The 18,965-nt window shown below is 40.2% G+C and overlaps 1 protein-coding gene across 2 annotated transcripts in view; it reads right to left on the reverse strand.

Annotated features, from left to right (window-relative positions):
- Positions 1-18,965, reverse strand: part of nphp4 (nephronophthisis 4) — a 209,845-nt gene that overhangs the window by 164,886 nt on the left and 25,994 nt on the right. For both annotated transcript variants that reach the window (XM_082959999.1, XM_014135427.3), the window contains exons 4-5: positions 4,098-4,267; positions 1,148-1,212 (exon numbers count right to left, since the gene is read on the reverse strand). In XM_082959999.1, the coding sequence (XP_082816125.1) occupies positions 1,148-1,212; positions 4,098-4,267 (235 nt within the window). The remainder of the gene's footprint in view (positions 1-1,147; positions 1,213-4,097; positions 4,268-18,965) is intronic.

Genomic DNA, 18,965 nt, shown 5'->3' on the forward strand with positions numbered 1-18,965 from the left:
TCAAATCCGGTGACCCCACATGGGGTCACAAACGCCAGTTTGGGAAACACTGCATTAGTAAATTGTACTTGGCAATTCTTTGCATTACATTGGTACTATTCCGTCACTGTAAGGCCTTTTTTCGTATTCATAGGAATGACATTCCTGAAGGGCCTGAAATTAGCTCTATAGCAACAGAGTGGCTGGTGAATGTTCCATTTCAGGCCACAGCCGAAGTGTAGGCTATAATATGGAAGATACAGCATCTTCTTGTTGATAGTGTATACTGCACCCAGTGGAATAAAATGTTAACACAATTAAATATTGCACAGCTGAATAAGGTAGGCCTATTCTAACATGGTTCAAATGTAAGATTTGGTTAACACACACTAAAATTGTGTTCATTCTATTTGAATTGGCTGAGATGGTTGTGGCTCACCAGACTTACTAAATTTTAGGGTTGTGATGATACCAGTCTCGCAATATTTTTTCCATGGCAAAGATGAAAACACAAAGCAGACTAAACTCTTTGGTCCTTTAAAAACCTGATGTATGTAAAATAGTATGTGCTATATCTTGGAAAATAAATAAATGTGACTCTGGATGACAACATAACGAGGTTTGTTTCCAACATTAGGGCTGTTTTCCTAAAGAAGTTACATTCGCTTTGTGTTTTGTTTCCTTAACACGATACTAACGAGTATCGCGATACTGGTATTGTCCTGGCCCGACTAAATATGATACATGTAATCAGACAGTGGCACCGCCTTTCACAATTAAGAAAGCTTTGTCATTGGCACTCGGGCGCTGAGATCTTTATTAAACACAGCAGACAAAACACAGTGTAATTATAATCAACACAATTGGGGCCCACTACACATGGATTAGAGTGTGTCTGCAAGGGTTCCTCGGAGACTCAATGTTGACATCAACTAGTTGAATTGAATTGCAAAGCGGACCGCAGCGTTTCTGAGGCGGTCGTAAGATCTAGCTTAGTGTATCGCCTGTGTGTGTCAAATGGCATACTATTCCCTTTATAGTGCACATCTTTGGACCAGGCCCCACAAAAAGTAGTGCACTATAAAGGGAATAGGGTGCCATTTGGGACTCACTCTTAGTAGTTGTTGAACAGTGCACTGTTGTAAGAGAGCATATAAAAGACACTTACGCTCTATAGGGTCCCTTAGTAGTGGATGGAGTAGGGTCCTTGGTGTTCCGTGGTACAAACTTAGCCTAGGGACAACAACAAAAAAATGAAGTTGAGAATCAATCAAGACAAGATGGACAAAGAGTGAATCACAATAGACACTGATAGATTTTATTAGAACAGCTTCTTGTGTGTCTATTATACGTTGTTCAGCTATATCTGTGTTCTGTGGATGTTAGATGACTAAGACAGGTGTCACATTAAACACAAAGTGGAAGGCACTTCTCTGTCTGTAAGGTTAGGCTATGTGCAGGAGGCAGGAGCATTAGAAAGATCAAATCATTTGAACTTGGCGCTTGGGCTGGGCAATATGGCCAAAAAAATCACATCTGGATTTTTTCAAACTTATTGGTGATTCATGACATACAGTACCAGTCAAAAGTTTGGACACTCCTACTCATTCCAGAGTTTTTCTTTATTTTTACTATTTCTACATTGTAGAATAACAGTGAAGACATCAAAATTATGAAATAACACATGTGGAATCATGTAGTAACCAAAAAATATATTTTATATTTGAGATTCTTCAAAGTAGCCACCCTTTGCCTTGATGGCAGCTTTGCACACTCTTGGCATTCTCACAACCAGCTTCATGAGTTAGTCACCTAGAATGTATTTCAATTAACAGGTGTGCCTTGTTCAAAGTCAATTTGTGGAATTTATTTTCTTCTTAATGTGTTTGAGCCAATCGGTTGTGACAAGGTAGGGGTGGTATACAGAAGATAGTCCATATTATGGCAAGAACAGCTCAAATAAGCAAAGAGAAACGACAGTCCATCATTACTTTAAGACATAAAGGTCGGTCAATGCGTAAAATTTCAAGATATTTTAAAGTTTCTTCACGTGCAGTCGCAAAAACTATCAAGCGCTACGATGAAACTGGCTCTTATGAAGACCACCACAGGAAAGGAAGACCCAGAGTTACCTCTGCTGAAGAGGACAAGTTCATTAGAGTTAATTGCACCTCAGAAATTGCAGCCCAAATAAATGCTTCAGAGTTCAAGTAACTGACACATCTCAACATCAACTGTTCAGAGGAGACTGCGTAAATCAGGCCTTCATGGTTGAATTGCTGCAAAGAAACCACTACTAAAGGACACCAATAAGAAGAAGAGACTTTCTTGGACCAAGAAACACGAGCAATGGACATTAGACCGGTGGAAATCTGTCCTTTGGTCCGACGAGTCCAAAATGTAGATTTTTGGTTCCAACCGCCGTGTCTTTGTGAGACGTAGAGTAGGTGAACGGATGATCTCCGCATGTGTGGTTCCCACCATGAAGCATGGAGGAGGAGGTGTGCTTTGCTGGTGACACAGTCTGTGATTTATTTAGAATCCAAAAGGCACACTTAAACAGCATAACTACCAGAGCATTCTGCAGTGATACGCCAAACCATCTGGTTTGCGCTTAGAGGGACTATCATTTGTTTTTCAACAGGACAAATTACCCAAAACACACTTCCAGGCTGTGTAAGGGCTATTTGACCAAGGAGAGATTGAGTGCTGCATCATAATCACCTGACCTAAACCCAAATGAGATGGTTTGGGATGAGTTGGACCGCAGAGTGAAGGAAAAGCAGCCAACAAGTGCTCAGCATGTGTGGGAACTCCTTCAAGAAAGTTGGATAAGCATTCCTCATGAAGCTGGATGATAGAATGCCAATAGTGTGCAAAGCTGTCATCAAGGTAAAGGGTGGCTACCCTGAAGAATCTAAAATCTCAAATGTATTTTGGTATGTTTAACACTTTTTTGGTTACTACATGTTTCCATATGTGTTATTTCATAGTGTTGATGTCTTCACTATTATTCTACAACATAGAAAATAGTAAAAATAAAGAAAAACCCTTGAATGAGTAGGTGTTTCCAAACTATTGACTGGTGCTCAAAACAAGCGTTGTTCAATTAAAAGGTCAAATACACTGCATTTCAAACAGTCAGTAATAATCTAATGAATTCAGGACTTGTGAAGTTATACCTAGGCTATAACTATAAGCCTTCCACAACCATAAGACCCACTAATAATTTAATTATTTTATCAAAATAGTTTAACCTGCTTTTTTTGCAATAATCAATGATCTGGTTTTCCAGATTGTCTATGAAAATGCCCTTTTTTGTTACAAATTTAACTAGAACCATGCATAATGCACATTCACAAATAATGATTAAGTTATTGTAGTAGGCATTAGGCTACAGAAAATGAACACAGGTCTCAGCAACAGTCTCTGAAGCCCATGTGCTAGTGATTAGCCAGCTAATCTTTATATTTTAAGTTTAGCCAAAGCCCAACTTGGATCTATTTGCTAGCTAACAAGGATGAACAGTTGAATTGTTATGAACACACCCTTCTGTCGGTCTCCAACTGTTTGAAAAGCATGTTGGCTTGTCCACTTTGTTCAGATGAATAAAAAAGAAAAATAACAAAACCTTGATTCTCATTAAAACATACATTTAGAATGAATTAAATATATCGCCCAGCCCTACTCGGAGTCCCCAAATACTCTCGGCACGTGACACTGATATAAATGCCACCCTTCAGAGCCTATGCTCCTCCTCCAGGCTAATAGAGGTACAAGTATACAGTAATAATACAAGTATTATACCTGTCGGTTTTATGTGTTATACAACATTGAATAGACCTATTTCCTACAAGAAAAAGTACACTAGATTTTTTCTTCCCTCAATGACGGAAGGGGTTTTTATTCAGTATCAATCAATTCAGGAATCAAATATTGTTCTATCTTCCTTCATGTGCTAAATTGATGGTGAATTGACCTCAACCCTGTAGTGGTCTAGACCACAGACTAACTACGAGTTGATCATCTCCCATGATAATCCTTCACATGGCTCTTGATGGGAAAATTCTGAGACTGTAATTAAGGTGTGTGTTGTGTATCGGGACATAGATAATCACCTTCTGTCCCCCTCGGTGGCCTGAGGTTCTGTCATGCTGGAGAAGAGGTGCAGGATGGCGAAGCCGCACCCCAGTGCATGCTGGGAGCCGTCTGCCCTGGGCTGTAACGCCACCAGCTCCACCACGGCCACCACGCTTGGTAGACGCAGAGAGGTGTGGAGGTACACCACCTTCAATGGAACACACACACACACACACACACACACACACACACACACACACACACACACACACACACACACACACACACACACACACACACGATTGAATGAGTGAGTGAGTGCCAAGATCATTAGTATTAGTAGGATTAGTATTGAGGTTAAACAGTGCGGTACGCAAAAAAAGACTGGCACAATTGATCATGAACTACTACACCACCTGCAAAGGAAAAGTGAGCTAGTACTGAGCGATAAATGCATTTTGAGGACAGTTCGGTTAGACTATCAAAAAAATTACAGTTTTCGATTTGGTTTCAATAAAATAAAATCCACAATTAAAACAATTAATAAAAGTCCCATGATGGTATTAACCATAATTTATTATATAATTTCAGCTGTGTATATTACATTTACTTTATTTGCTGACTTTATTTAATTCCCAGTCATCATCTCATCTCTACAAAGCTGCTGCCTATGCTGTCTGACAAAATCACTATTTTAGTAGTTCTTCAAAATAAATAAGGTATACTTTTGACTGCTAAATACCAACGATCAATCACTTCGATCATGCATTTTTAGGTAGAGATACCTCAAAGCAACTGCTCTTTATCCCTCTTGATTGTGCATTCTTCTGTCTCCCTCTCCGTGTCTGCCCCACACTAAACGAACATAGCAGGCGTAAAAGAAACACAGACCAGACAAGTAGGCCCGCAATGGATTATGGTCATTGTAATTAATTACCTCGGTTTCTGCGCTAAACTACTTTGCTGGTGACATGACATGCTTTGCTGGTGACACTGTCTGTGATTTATTTAGAATTCAAGGCACACTTAACCAGCATGGCTACCACAGTATTCTGCAGCGATACGCCATCCCATCTGGTTTGCTCTTAGTGGGACTATAATTTGTTTTTCAATGACCCAACACACCTCCAGGCTGTGTAAGGGCTATTTGGCTATCTGGCCTCCACAATCACCTGACCTCAACCCAATTAAAATGGTTTGGGATGAGTTGCACCACAGAGTGAAGGAAAAGCAGCCAACAAGTGCTCAGCATACGTGGGAACTCCATCAAGACTGTTGGAAAAGCATTCTAGGTGAACCTGGTCGAGAGAATGCCTAGAGTGTGCAAAGCTGTCAAGACAACCGGTGGCTACTCTGAAGAATCTAAAATATATTTTTATTTGTTTGACACTTTTTTGGTTACCACATGAATCCATATGTGTTATTTCATAGTTTTGATGTCTTCACTATTATTTTACAATGTAGAAAATAGTGAAGAAAAACCCTTGAATGAGTAGGTGTGGCCAAACATTTGACTGGTACTCTATGTTGAATATTGGCCTGTTGGAAAGTACAACTCCCAACTACAATCGCACAGTTCAGTCTTGATCTGATTTATTTAAAGAGAAAGCGAGTGTTCATCTCAAAGTGAACTGAATGATTGACACATTGAGATACAGTTGCACTACATATTACATTCAGGTACTTATGATAAATGTAGGTATTATTGCGCTTGATGTGAAGGAACAGAAACATACACTTTCAAAAAAGAAAGATCCATGGGTGTGAAAAATATGGAGGAAGTGGGTGAAGAAGATATCAGAAAAATCACACCTTTATTTTCAAGCAAAGAGGTAGCCAAAGTCCTCACATTCATCTTGATAATAACAAGTATTTTCAATAGCTTAATGCGGTTAGTATGGGGTGATTATTTCTCATGAAAACATGTGTTCTTTTATATTTGTTATTTTTGGTGAAATTCTCTCTGGGTTTGCCAGTGCAGTTTGTCTCCAGATATTTCCCTGGTTTGTAAATGAGAGCCAAACAGACACCCAGGGTTGCAGAGATCCTATCTCAGTGGGGGGAGGAGAGCATCAAATATAGCATCCTAATAAAGAAGGATTTTCACAGGTACACCCCCTTGTAAGAGAGGGGCTTTTTGGAAATTCTCACTTAACTTCAAATGAGTGGATTCGGCTATTTCAGCCACACCTGTTGCTGACAGGTGTATAAAATCGAGCGCACAGCCATGCATTCTCCAAAGACAAACATTGGCAGTAGACTTTCAACATGGCACCGTAATAGGATCCCACCTTTCCAACAAGTCAGTTCGTCAAATTTCTGACCTACTAGAGCTGCCCCGGTCAACTGGAAGTGTTGTTATTGTGAAGTGGAAACATCTAGGAGCAAAAACAGCTCAGCCGCGAAGTGGTAGGGCACACAAGCTCACAGAGCTGGACCGGCGAGTGCTGAAGCGCTTAGTGTGTAAAAATCGTCTGTCCTCAGTTGCAACACTCACTAAAGATGTCCAAACTGCCTCTGGAAGCAATGTCAGTACAAGAACAGAGCTTCATGAAATGGGTTTCCATGGCCAATCAGCTGCTCACAAGCCTAAGATCACAAAGCTCATTGCCAAGTGTCGGCTAGAGTGGTGTAAAGCTCGCCACCATTGGACTCTGGAGCAGTGGAAACGCGTTCTATGGAGTGATGAATCAGGCTTCATCATCTGGCAGTCCGACGGACGAATCTGGGTTTGGCGGATGCCAGGAGAACGCTACCTGCCCCAATGCATAGTGCCAACTGTAAAGTTTGGTGGAGGAGGAATAATGGTCTTTGGGTGTTTTTCATGGTTCGGGCTAGGCCCCTTAGTTCGTGTGAAGGGACATCTTAACGCTACAGCATACAATGACAATTCTGTGCTTCCACCTTTGTGGTAACAGTTTGGGGAAGGCCCTTTCAGCCTAGTGGTTAAAGCGTTGGGCCAGTAACCGAAAGGTTGCTGGATCGAATCCCTGAGCTGACAAGGTAAAAATCTGTCATTCTGCCTCTGAACAAGGCAGTTAACTCACTGTTCCCCAGGCGCCGAAGATGTGGATGTCAATTAAGGAAGCCCCCCGCACATCTCTGATTGAGGGGTTGGGTTAAATGCGGAAGACACGTTTCATTTGAAGGCATTCAGTTGTACAACTGACTAGGTATCCCCCTTTACTCTTTCAGCATGACAATGCCCTGTGCACAAAGCAAAGTCCATACAGAAATGGTTTGTCGAGATCGGTGTGGAAGAACTTGACTGGCCTGCACAGAGCCCTGACCTCAACCCCATCGAACACCATTGGGATGAATTGGAACGCAGACTGCGAGCCAGGCCTAATCGCACAATATCAGTTCCCGACCTCACTAATGCTATTGTGACTGAATGGAAGCAAGTCCCTGCAGCAATGTTCCAACATCTAGTGGAAAGCCTTCCCAGAAGAGTGGAGGCTGTTACAGCAGCAAAGGGGGGACCAACTCCATATTAATGCCCATGATTTTGGAATGAGATGTTTGATGAGCAGGTGTCCAAATACTTTGGTCATGTATTGTATTTCCCGAAAGAGCATTGCTAGCCTATGCCTTAATAACAAATTAGACTAGGAGAATAATAATATAGGGAGATAAAAATAACCATCTTCGAAGCCACACATAGCCTATAGTCTATATTTGTATTGCTTTAAATGTACAGCATGAGAGTTAAGCATGGTAAATTAGCCAACACATTCTGTGATCTATTGGTCCCGTAAGCCTGTTTGTTTCTAACATCCAGAACAGGAAAAAATGTAATTGAGTGAAAGACGACAAGAGGTAAGCAAGCTTGAAATACAGAGGCAATTTCTGATGACCCCCGTGCCTCAGCCTGTTCATTTTTACTCTGTCGGCTGCTCCGAGTAGGCGGAGATGTATTCAAATTCCAAACCACAGGGGCATCGCATTTTACCCACATCAATCTTTTATCTTCGCCATTTAGTGCACAACATGTTTTAACTCAAAATCACCTCCTGGACATTTTTCAAATGCAGCTGCATAAAAATGGAGAGATGTGAGAGGTAAAAAAAAAAAAAAAAGGAAAGAGAGAAAGAGAGGTTGGCTTGTCAGCCAGGCCTTTGCTATTCGGAAGATAGCATCAAGTACATTGTGCCTCGCAGTTTAAAGATCTCGACTTGGTACATGATTCATCATTAACACATTATGCACTTGACCGTGTCAAGAACAATTCAATGATCCAGAAAGTGATGGCTGACAATGTCTTAGAATTCTGCATGGCTGACTCTGAATTAGTATGGAGAAATCCAATACTAAAACGCCATGGAAGAGTCCGATTAGAAATTATGTAGGACAGAAAATGAGTTTGGGGGTGCATGAATTGAAATAGATATTTTTCAAATAGTAATCTTGTCTCGTTCTAGAATGGCCATCGTGCACAGCTTCCGTGCGTGTGCGTGCATGTGTGCGTTGAAAGCACAGAGAAATGTGTTGGCAAACACAAAAACCGTCTGGGCTTAGGAAATGTAACACCCCCCCCCCCCCCCACAAAGAATGTATTTAATTCAATATCCATATATTGAAAACCTTCCCTGTACTTGGTTTGAATAAACAGAGTTGTAGGAATCCATATTTTCTATAATGTTTACTCAAGTTTACTCCGCTGCGATAATACTGATTTGAATTGTGGTGGACATGGTTCAGAACATGGATTTCCAATTCAAAGACGGAGTCCTTCTTTGTCTAGAGCTTCTCTTTGATTCTCCTCCAAATTGATTCCCGTTCAATTCAACTGCTCTTATTCAAATAGCCTTTCTCAATTTGCAGGGATTCCAATACCTGGAGGACAGAGTTTAACAAGCAAACGCAAACTCTAACATGATTGAGATCTTAAACAAAAGAAGGGTATCAACGGGTGCCATGTAACTTTGACCCCTTCAAACAAAAAGGCACAGTTTTCCAATACCACTGTTATCATTCATCAGAATATTCTTCACTTCACATCTATAGGCTATTATTGTGAGGGGCAGGCCACACACCCACCATCAAATAGCAGATGCTGTCACTTGAATTACATTCTAATTGACTTCAGTGAAACTTAAATACTAGAATGGACATGAACCTTCTTATGATGGAATAAAGGTCAGACATTTTGGTCAGGGAGTTGGTCAACCATGGTTTGCCAGTGCTGTGGTAAGATAGTGTAAAACTAGATGGTAACTTTACATGAATTAAGTTGTGGAACATGATTTAGCTCTTTCAAATCAAAGCAGTTACATTTAGTCAAAGTTAATTGTAGTAAAATAATTGTTCTGATTCATTTGATATACTAATATATCAACCTTATTACTGTCGGGCAGTTAAATCAAATTTCATAAGAAATAACTACACTCGGACAACTACACTTTTATACACTCTCCTACTAGAATACCACAGTATATGACAACTGTAGTGATAGAGCACAGAAAACAACTGAGGCATTGTTGAAATTTTAAATAATTAAAACACTATTTTTCACAACGGTGGGGGGGGGTCGCTCTCAAAAATCACACTTTTTAAAGATGCCTATGTAGAAATCACTTGCCATTTCATGGTTGCAAAAAAATTATAATTTATGCGCCTAATTTCAGTTTGTGACAAAACAAGCAAGTATAGTGTAGAGAATCATTGTACCATCTACCGCCATTAAATACACTACATGGCCAAAAGTATGCTCGTCGAACATCTCATTACAAAATCATGGGCATTTATATGGAGTTGGTCCCCCTTTGCTGCAAACAATTCTTATGCGGACGTTGCTGCCAGAGGCAGTTTGGAACTCACTAGTGAGTGTTGCAACCGAGGACAGACAATTTTCACTCACTACGCGCTTCAGCACTCGGCAGTCCCATTCTGTGAGCTTGTGTGGCCTACCACTTCGCGGCTGAGCCGTTGTTGCTCCTAGATGTTTCCTCTTCCACATTTGCTGAACTGACTTGTTGGAAAGGTGGCATCCTATGACGGTGCCATGTTGAAAGTCACTGAGCTCTTCAGTAAGGTCATTCTACTGCCAATGTTTGTCTATGGAGATTGAAGGGGTGTCCACATACACTACATAGCCAAAAGTATATTTTCCAATTGATCATGACATCATTCTGCCAGGTAGGCATAGGCTACTTTTGTAGGTTTTTGGGAAAGCCTTTCCATGTCTACCAGAATAAGTTTATCATTAGCGTTATCGCTAACAGCTACACATGCGCGAGCACCGCATACACACAGACAGGGGCATTCCTGTGCCATTTCAAAAAGTAGCACGAAAATACAAAAAACACTGATGCTGACTGAATGAACGGAATAGGCTACAGAAATGTCTAAACTACAGTTGTGTGTGAAAGCTGAAATAAGTTCCCACACACACACACACACACACCACACACACACACAACCAAACTGAAATAAGTTTTCCCCTTTAGCCTACTTATCTGATGAATATACTGTGTTGTTATCAGGGGTGTGACAACCTGGCTATACTTCTAATCGTATACGTAAATTGACAGTTGATAAAAAAGCTGAAGTGTTTATTATGCCTAAGTAGATGTCAAAATATGTATCTCCCTGCAGGGTTACAGTCCAAAAAAGCTGCCGATTAGGAGCAGAGTGCTTGGAGGTGTCTGTGTGTCATGTCCTCAAAACTTGCAGCGGCCAGACAAGTTTGCTGTAACTCAGAATGCGCATTAACGTTTCTTCCTCTTTTCTATGTTGTGTAATAATTAATAAAAAAAACAGGAAGCGAAGTGTTTGCAATGACATCGTTGGTATGCATTGTGTGATTTTAACCAATTATGAGTAGGCCTTACGTGGAAACACTTAGAGGAAGATATCTTTTTTACTACAAAACATAGTATAGAAATCTGCCTTTTCACTGTTGATGTTGGGGTGGTGCTGGAGATGATGTATATGAAGCAGGAAAAAAATGACATTGTGAATTAAAACAGTGTAAAAGTAGCATGCTAAAAAATAACTAGATGGTGACATTACATGAAGTAAAGTTGTTGAATTAAGAAAGTATTCAGACCCCTTCACGTTTTCCACATTTTGTTACATTATAGCCTTATTCTAAAATGGATTAAATAAAACATTTCTCATCAATGTACACAATACCTCATAATGACAAAGCGAAAAAAAGGTTTAGACCTTTTTGCAAATTTATTGAAAAAAACTAAAACAGAAATACCCTATATACATAACTATTCAGACCCTTTGGTTGTCAGTAGAGCTCCGAGACAGGATTGTGGCAAGGCACAGATCTGAGGAAGGGTACCAAAACATTTCTGCAGCATTCAAGATTCCCAAGAACACAGTGGCCTCCAACATTCTCAAATGGAAGAAGTTTGGAACCACCAAAACTCTTCCTAGAGCTGGCCACCTGGCCAAACTGAGCAATCGCGGGAGAAGGGCCTTGGTCTGGAAGGTGACCAAGAACCTGATGGTCCCTCTGACAGAGCTCCAGAGTTTTTCTGCGGAGATGGGAGAACCTTCCAGAAGGACAACCATCTTTGCAGCACTCCACCAATCAGGCCTTTATGGTAGAATGGCCAGACGGAACATCCCCACAGCATGATGCTATCACCACCATGTGATACCACCGTAGGGATGGTATTGGCCAGGTGATGAGCGGTGCTTGGTTTGCTCCAGACGTGACGCTTGGCATTCATGCCAAAGATTTCCATCTTGGTTTCATCAGACCAGATAATTTTGTTGAATACTGGTCTGAGAGTCCTTTAGTTAAAAGGCACATGAGAGCCCACTTAGAGTTTGCCAAAAGGCACCTAAAGGACTCTGACCATGAGAAACAAAATTATCTGGAAACCAAGATGGAAATCAAGCGTCACGTCTGGAGCAAACATGGTGGTGATAGCATCACACTGTGGGGATGTTTTTCAGCGACATGGACTGGGAGACTAGTCAGGATTGAGGAAAAGATGACCGGAGCAAAGTAAAGAGAGATCCTTGATGAAAACCTACTCCAGAGCGCTCAGGACCTCAGATTGGGGCCAAGGTTCACCTTCCAACAGGACAACGACCCTAAGCACACAGCTAAGACAACGCAAGAGTGGCTATGGGGAAAGTCTCTGAATGTCCTTCAGTGACCCAGCCAGAGCCTAGACATGAACCCGATCTAACATCTCTGGAGTGACCTGAAAATAGCTGTGCAGCCATCCCCATCCAACCTGACAGAGCTTGAGAGACTCTGCATATAAGAATGGGAGAACCTCCCCAAATACAGGTGTGACAAGCTTGTAGCATCATACCCAAGAAGACTCAAAGCTATAATCGCTGCCAAAGGTGATTCAACAAAGTACTGAGTAAACGGTCTGAATAGTTACAGTTGAAGTCAGAAGTTTACATACACCTAAGCCAAATACATTTAAAAACTCAGTTTCACAATTCCTGACATTTAATCCTAGTAACAATTCCCTGTCTTAGGTCAGTTAGGATCACCACTTTATTTTAAGAATGTGAAATGTCAGAAAAATAGTAGAGAATGATTTCAGCTTTTATTTCTTTCATCACATTCCCAGTGGGTCAGAAGTTTACATACACTCAATTAGTATTTCGTAGCATTACCTTTACATTGTTTAACTTGGGTCAAACGTTTCGGGTAGCCCTCCACAAGCCTCCCACAATAAGTTGGGTGAATTTTGGCCCATTCCTCCTGACAGAGCTGGTATAACTGAATCAGGTTTGAAGGCCTCCTTGCTCGCACATGCTTTTTCAGTTCTGCCCACAACTTTTCTATGGGAGTGAGGTCAGGGCTTTGTGATGGCCACTCCAACACCTTGACTTTGTTGTCTTTAAGCCATTTTGACACAACTTTGGAAGTATGCTTGGGGGTCATTGTCCATTTGGAAGACCCATTTGTGACCAAGCTTTAACTTCCTGACTAATGTGTTGAGATGTTGCTTCAATATATCCACATAATATTCCCACCTCATGATGCCATCTATTTTGTGAAGTGCACCAGTCCCTCTTGCAGAAAAGCACCCCCACAACATGTTGCTACCACCCTTCACGGTTGGGATGGTGTTCTTCGGCTTGCAAGCCTCCCCCTTTTTCCTACAAACATAACAATGGTCATTATGGCCAAGCAGTTCTATTTTTGTTTCATCAGACCAGAGGAAAATTCTTCAAAAAGTACGATCTTTGTCCCCATGTGCAGTTGCAAACCGTAGTCTGGCTTTTTTATGCCAGTTTTAGAGCAGTGGCTTCTTCCTTGCTGAGTGGCCTTTCAAGTTGTGTCGATATAGGACTTGTTTTACTTTGGATATAGATACTTTTGTACCTGTTTCCTCCAGCATCTTCACAAGGTCCTTTGCTGTTGTTCTGGGATTGATTTGCACTTTTCGCACCAAAGTATGTTCATCTCTAGGAGACAGAACACGTCTCCTTCCTGAGCGGTATGACGGCTGCGTGGTCCAATGGTGTTTATACTTGCCTACTATTGTTTGTACAGATGAATTTGGTACCTTCAGGCGTTTGGAAATTGCTCCCAAGGATGAACCAGACATGTGGAGGTCAACAAAAACAAATTCTGAGGTCTTGGCTGATTTCTTTTGATTTTCCCATGATGTCAAGCAAAGAGGCACTGGGTTTGATGGTAGGCCTTGAAATACATCCACAGGTACACCTCCAATTGACTCAAATTATGTAAATTAGCCTATCAGAATCTTCTAAAGCCATGACATCATTTTCTGGAATTTTCCAAGCTGTTTAAAGGCACAGTCAACTTAGTGTATGTAAACTTCTGACCGACTGAAATTGTGACACATTGAATTAGAAGTGAAATAATCTGTCTGCAAACAATTGTTGGAAAAATGACTTGTGTCATGCACAAAGTAGATGTCCTAACCGACTTGCCAAAACTATAGTTGGTTAACAAGAAATTTGTGGAGTGGTTGAAAAACGAGTTTTAATGACTCCAACCTAAGTGTACGTAAACTTACGACTACAACTGTATATAAATGTGATCGTTGTTTTTTGTTGTTTTCTTTATTTTCAAAAATTTCTAAAAACCTGTTTTTTGCTTTGTCATTATGGGGTATTGTGTGTAGATCGATGAGGGGGAAAAAATATTTTATTCATTCTAGAATAAGGCTGTAATGTAACAAAATGTGGAAAAGGTTATGGGGTCTGAATACTTTCCGAATGCACTGTACACTAGATTTAGAGATATTTGGCAACTTTAGTTGTGAACGATACAAACCTTAATGTCTTAAAAAACTAAATATATATGGGCTGCATGATGAGACTATAGGTGATTGAAGATTTGAGAAAGTCGCCAAAAAAGCTTGCGCTCTGTTCCTTGCCTCAGGCTGCACAGCTGTTCTCTCATCAAGTGATCCTATTTTCACCCATCAGACTATTCTCAATTTAATATTGTTTTCACTAATATGTAAAATTAGTTTCGATTCATAATGGCCCATTATCAAACGGACAGGAACGGGGCAGGGAAAAAATGTCATCTGTATGCACTCGAATAGCAAACCACCGGTTGGTTTTTCAATCATGCCAAGTAGACTACTCCGGTCACCGCAACAGCCCTAACTATTTCTAGTATTGTAAAACATTATCATTACACTATCAAATCAATGATGTGTGTGTTATCAATGATAATACCACAAATTATTGTGAGTTAACTGATTAATATAAGGGTTTGATTTAAATGCTTTGCAAGAAGAATGATTTCCCTAATAATCGTGTCCACATGAGCACATTTGATGATCAGGCTACCTGATGGGACTTTGAAAAATGAAACTCAAAAGGCAGGTGCTGTTAAGCTCTCCCAAGCTGTAAGAAAAAACTAAATAAATAAACAATGTAGTGTTTTGAAAAATAGTAACCATAATTCAACTTGTTTCACCACAAGAACACCACTAAACCCTTGTTAAGTTTAATCATATAGGTTAGAGCTAGATAAAAGCCAAATAATCCATGAGAGTCCACAAATTTACACGGCTGTGTGCAGGTTACCTTTGAACTGTAAAAACGGCTACTAAATGTCATCCAACACTATATTGTGTGGCTTACCTCTGTGTGAGTGTGTGTCCCTAAACTGTGAATAGAATATGATTGAGTGAGAATATTACAATTTCTAACAGAATCTATAGGATTAAGTGTATGTCAATCACTGTCAATCACAGCCTGTTGATTTACTTTCTGGCAATGTTTATGACATTTTAGCTGACTTACGAATGGTGAAAGCCACGAAAGATGTTCAGATTTAAGGGTTGGGTACCCAGGTGTGTGTGTATGTATGTATGAGTGTTGCTTGTTGGGTTACATTACTGTTAATTACTACAGTGTGTAGTGTGAGGGGATATGTTGTGATTATTCACTGAGGATATAGACCTACAGCAGATGTGCAAGGACAGAAAATCCTTGCCGGCCGTTAACTACTCCAACAAACAGTCTGGAATGGATAACTGCTACGGAGAAAGAGTTGTATAAAAATGTGTCCATTTCCAAAGATTAGAAAACATTTATATTATCACACAATCAAAACAATGATGCTATTAATTGTGTGTTCTGCTTGTGTTCTAATCTGTTGTCAATGTTCATAAACACACACAAAGACTGTGATGATGACACTGCTTAAGATAACCACACTAACCTAAATATGAAAGGGAAAAGTAGAAAGAATGACAGCCAAGTCTGTTACTCAACCTACAGGTCAAATCAATTTAGTTAGCTAGTTACAGACAACATGAACAACAAGCAAGCTAACGTTACTCAAAGTTCATTAGCTAGCTAGCTAATTAAACCCACAGGTCAGGCTAGCTAGCTAGCTAGCTAGCTAAAATTATGAACATCATGTGCATTACACTCAGACATTAGCTAGCTAGCTAACGTACATTTAGCCAGAGAGGAAGAGAATATAGCTTGCTAGACAGCTAACTAACATTAGCTATTATAGCTAGCTACCTACTAAGTTAACACTAACACTAGCTAGTAACACTTGTCTTACTGATCAACCAACGGTGGAGGACACTGTGGAATATATGTTTTATTAGCTAGCTATCTCATCAGCTAACGTTGGATGGCTGCTGGTAGTTGCTGCTTAACCAACTAGCTAGCTACACTAACCAAATACAGGCAGTCAACTAATGTTATAATCAGCTGTGTGTCTCTCTGTGGGTAGCCTGCCTGGTAGTCCTAAAGTTAGTTTGGATTTTTTTTGCGTGTGGGCAAGTGAAGTTGTGTTCCATCTTTTACATTGTCGACAGTGAATGTGTAAAGGTAAGGTGTGTGATAGATGGCTAGCTAACCAAAGGTACGAGAAGCATCCAGCTAAAAGATACTGATACTTTAGCTACCTCAGTACTATACCCCCTAGCTAGTGCGTGATAGACCTTTCAGTGCAACCCGTTTATCACTAGGGTGTATTCACTAGGAAACAAATACAATGAAATGGAGAGGGACCATACGAATAGAACCTAGAATTTTATTATATAGGACTCCCCTTGTCTTGTTGGCATTATGCAGTGTAACGTTAGTCAGATGCAAAAAGTAGCCATCTCATTTTCCTTCATTCATTCAAGCTTTGCTAACATGCTGTTTCTGGTTGTTGTGGCCCGTCAAAAAGTGCAGTCGGTGTTGAAACGAGAGAAAATAATGACGGTTCTGTGAATGAGTATACATAGTAACAGACATGAGAGCTGTTACTTTTCAACACCCTAAACTCTGATAAACAGCTGTAACTTGATTGGTAGATGATATTTCTGTTCTGATATTGAGATTTAAATAGCAGACAAGTAGACAAAGATTTCATATGCTCGAACTTGTCTAACTTGTTGGGGGAGTGGTCAAAATGGCAGTTGTTTCTAAAAGTTCCCAGAAAATGTTGTCAATGCAGTTACTAAAACAGCTGTAACGTTTGATCAGTACCAGATCATTTTGTTACGATTTCAGATTTGAATAGCAGGGAAGTAGTCAAAGATGTCATACCACCTAACTTTTTGTCTAGGTTGTTGGCAAACAGTGAATAGAATATAATGTTTCGAGGGAAGCTGTCACAATGGGACCTTTAGAATGCTGAGGAACTCCCATTAATGTGGATGGAAGACAAATAGAAGCACAAAAAGTTGAATAGCTTAAAAGTATAAAAGATATCAAAAAGTTGTATACAAGCAAGTCAATACAGACCAGTCGACACGTTTTAAAAAGTTTGAACTTCGTTTCTAGCTTAAACGGTAGAGGTCTAGCGTTCCAAATAATAAGAAGTATGTAGAAGATTTAAAGTGGGGACCCCTGCTTCGCAAGCCCCATTAAGAATGACTTTATCGGCACTGTATGTTTGTTATCTAGGCAGCCACACAGTTTTAGAGAAATTATTGCTTACATTTTTTCAAATTAACTACCAATATGCAAACATTCCATTCAAACAATGCAGTCAATCCACAGCCATACACTGGCTATTAAGACTTAGATAAGTTATAAATTCAAAAATACTGATGATGTTGTATAATGCTGTATAGTACCACTCAAAGCTTTCCAAGAAAAGCTACATTCTGACATTTATGGTCTGTTAACATATACAGTGCCTTCAGAAAGTATTCTCATTATTTTGTCACAGCCTAATTTCAAAATGGATTTATTATATTTTTTTCCTCACCCATTTACACACAATACCCCATAACGGCAAAGAGAAAGCATGTTTTTAGTCATTTTTGAATGTTTATTGAAAATGAAATACAGAAATCTCTCATTGACATAAGTATTCACACCCCTGAGTCAATACTTTGTAGATGTCACTGATCCCTATGGAGCTGTCATTACGCACACCTGGCCCCTATTCCATTTGATTAGTATCTGTATAAGTGTGCCCTTTGTTCACCATTGTCCTGTTGATAAATGTTACAATGTCCATTGGTCGTGTGAGTACCTGTGCTGTGTTGTTTTGGCTTTCATCCCGGGTGTATTGCACAGATGATTACGGGTCTCGTCCCATGTGATAATCATTGTTCGATTGTGTATTTATTCGAGGTACTCATCACTCTTTTCTTTGGCTTTCTACCCTGTGTTTTGTATACGTATTGGTTTGGTCTTTCTCCCCGTGCCTTCACATGGCACACTGTAATTTCTGTCTATAAAAACCCCTATTACGCATTCCTGCGCCTGTCTCCCGATCCTTAAAACCAGCCTGACAGTAGAAGCACCTTTGGCAGCGATTACAGCTGTGAATCATTCTGGGTAAGTCTCTAAGATCCTTCCACACCTGGATTCAATGGCGGAAAAAGTACCCAAATGTCAATGAGTAAAAGTAAAGACACCTTAATAGAAAATGACTCAAGCAAATGTCACCCAGTAAAATACTACATGAGTAAAGTTATTTGGTTTTAAATATACTTACAGTGCCTTGCAAAAGTATTCACCCCCCTTTGCTATGAAACCCCTAAATAAAATCTGGTGCAACCAATTACCATCAGAAGTCACATAATTAGACATAGTCCACTTGTCTGCAATCTAAGTGTCACATGATCTGTCACATGATCTCAGTATATATACACACCTGTTCTGAAAGGCCCCAGTATCTGTAAGACCACTAAGCAATGGGCACCACCAAGCAAGCAGCACCATGAAGACCAAGGTGCTCTCGAAACAGGTCAGAGACAAGGTTGTGGAGAAGTACAGATCAAGGTTGGTTAAAAAACAATATCTGAAACTTTGAACATCCCACGGAGCACCATTAAATTCATTATACATTTTTTTTTAAGAATATGGCACCACAACAAACTTGTCGAGAGGACCGCCCACCAAAACTCACAGACCAGGCAAGGAGGACATTAATCAGAGAGGCAACAAAGAGACCAAAGATAACCCTGAAGGAGCTGCAAAGCTCCACAGTGGAGATTGGAGCATCTGTCCATAGG

This window comes from Salmo salar, chromosome 13, assembly GCF_965601325.2.
Source record: "Salmo salar chromosome 13, fSalSal1, whole genome shotgun sequence".
Taxonomy (NCBI): Eukaryota; Metazoa; Chordata; class Actinopteri; order Salmoniformes; family Salmonidae; genus Salmo; species Salmo salar.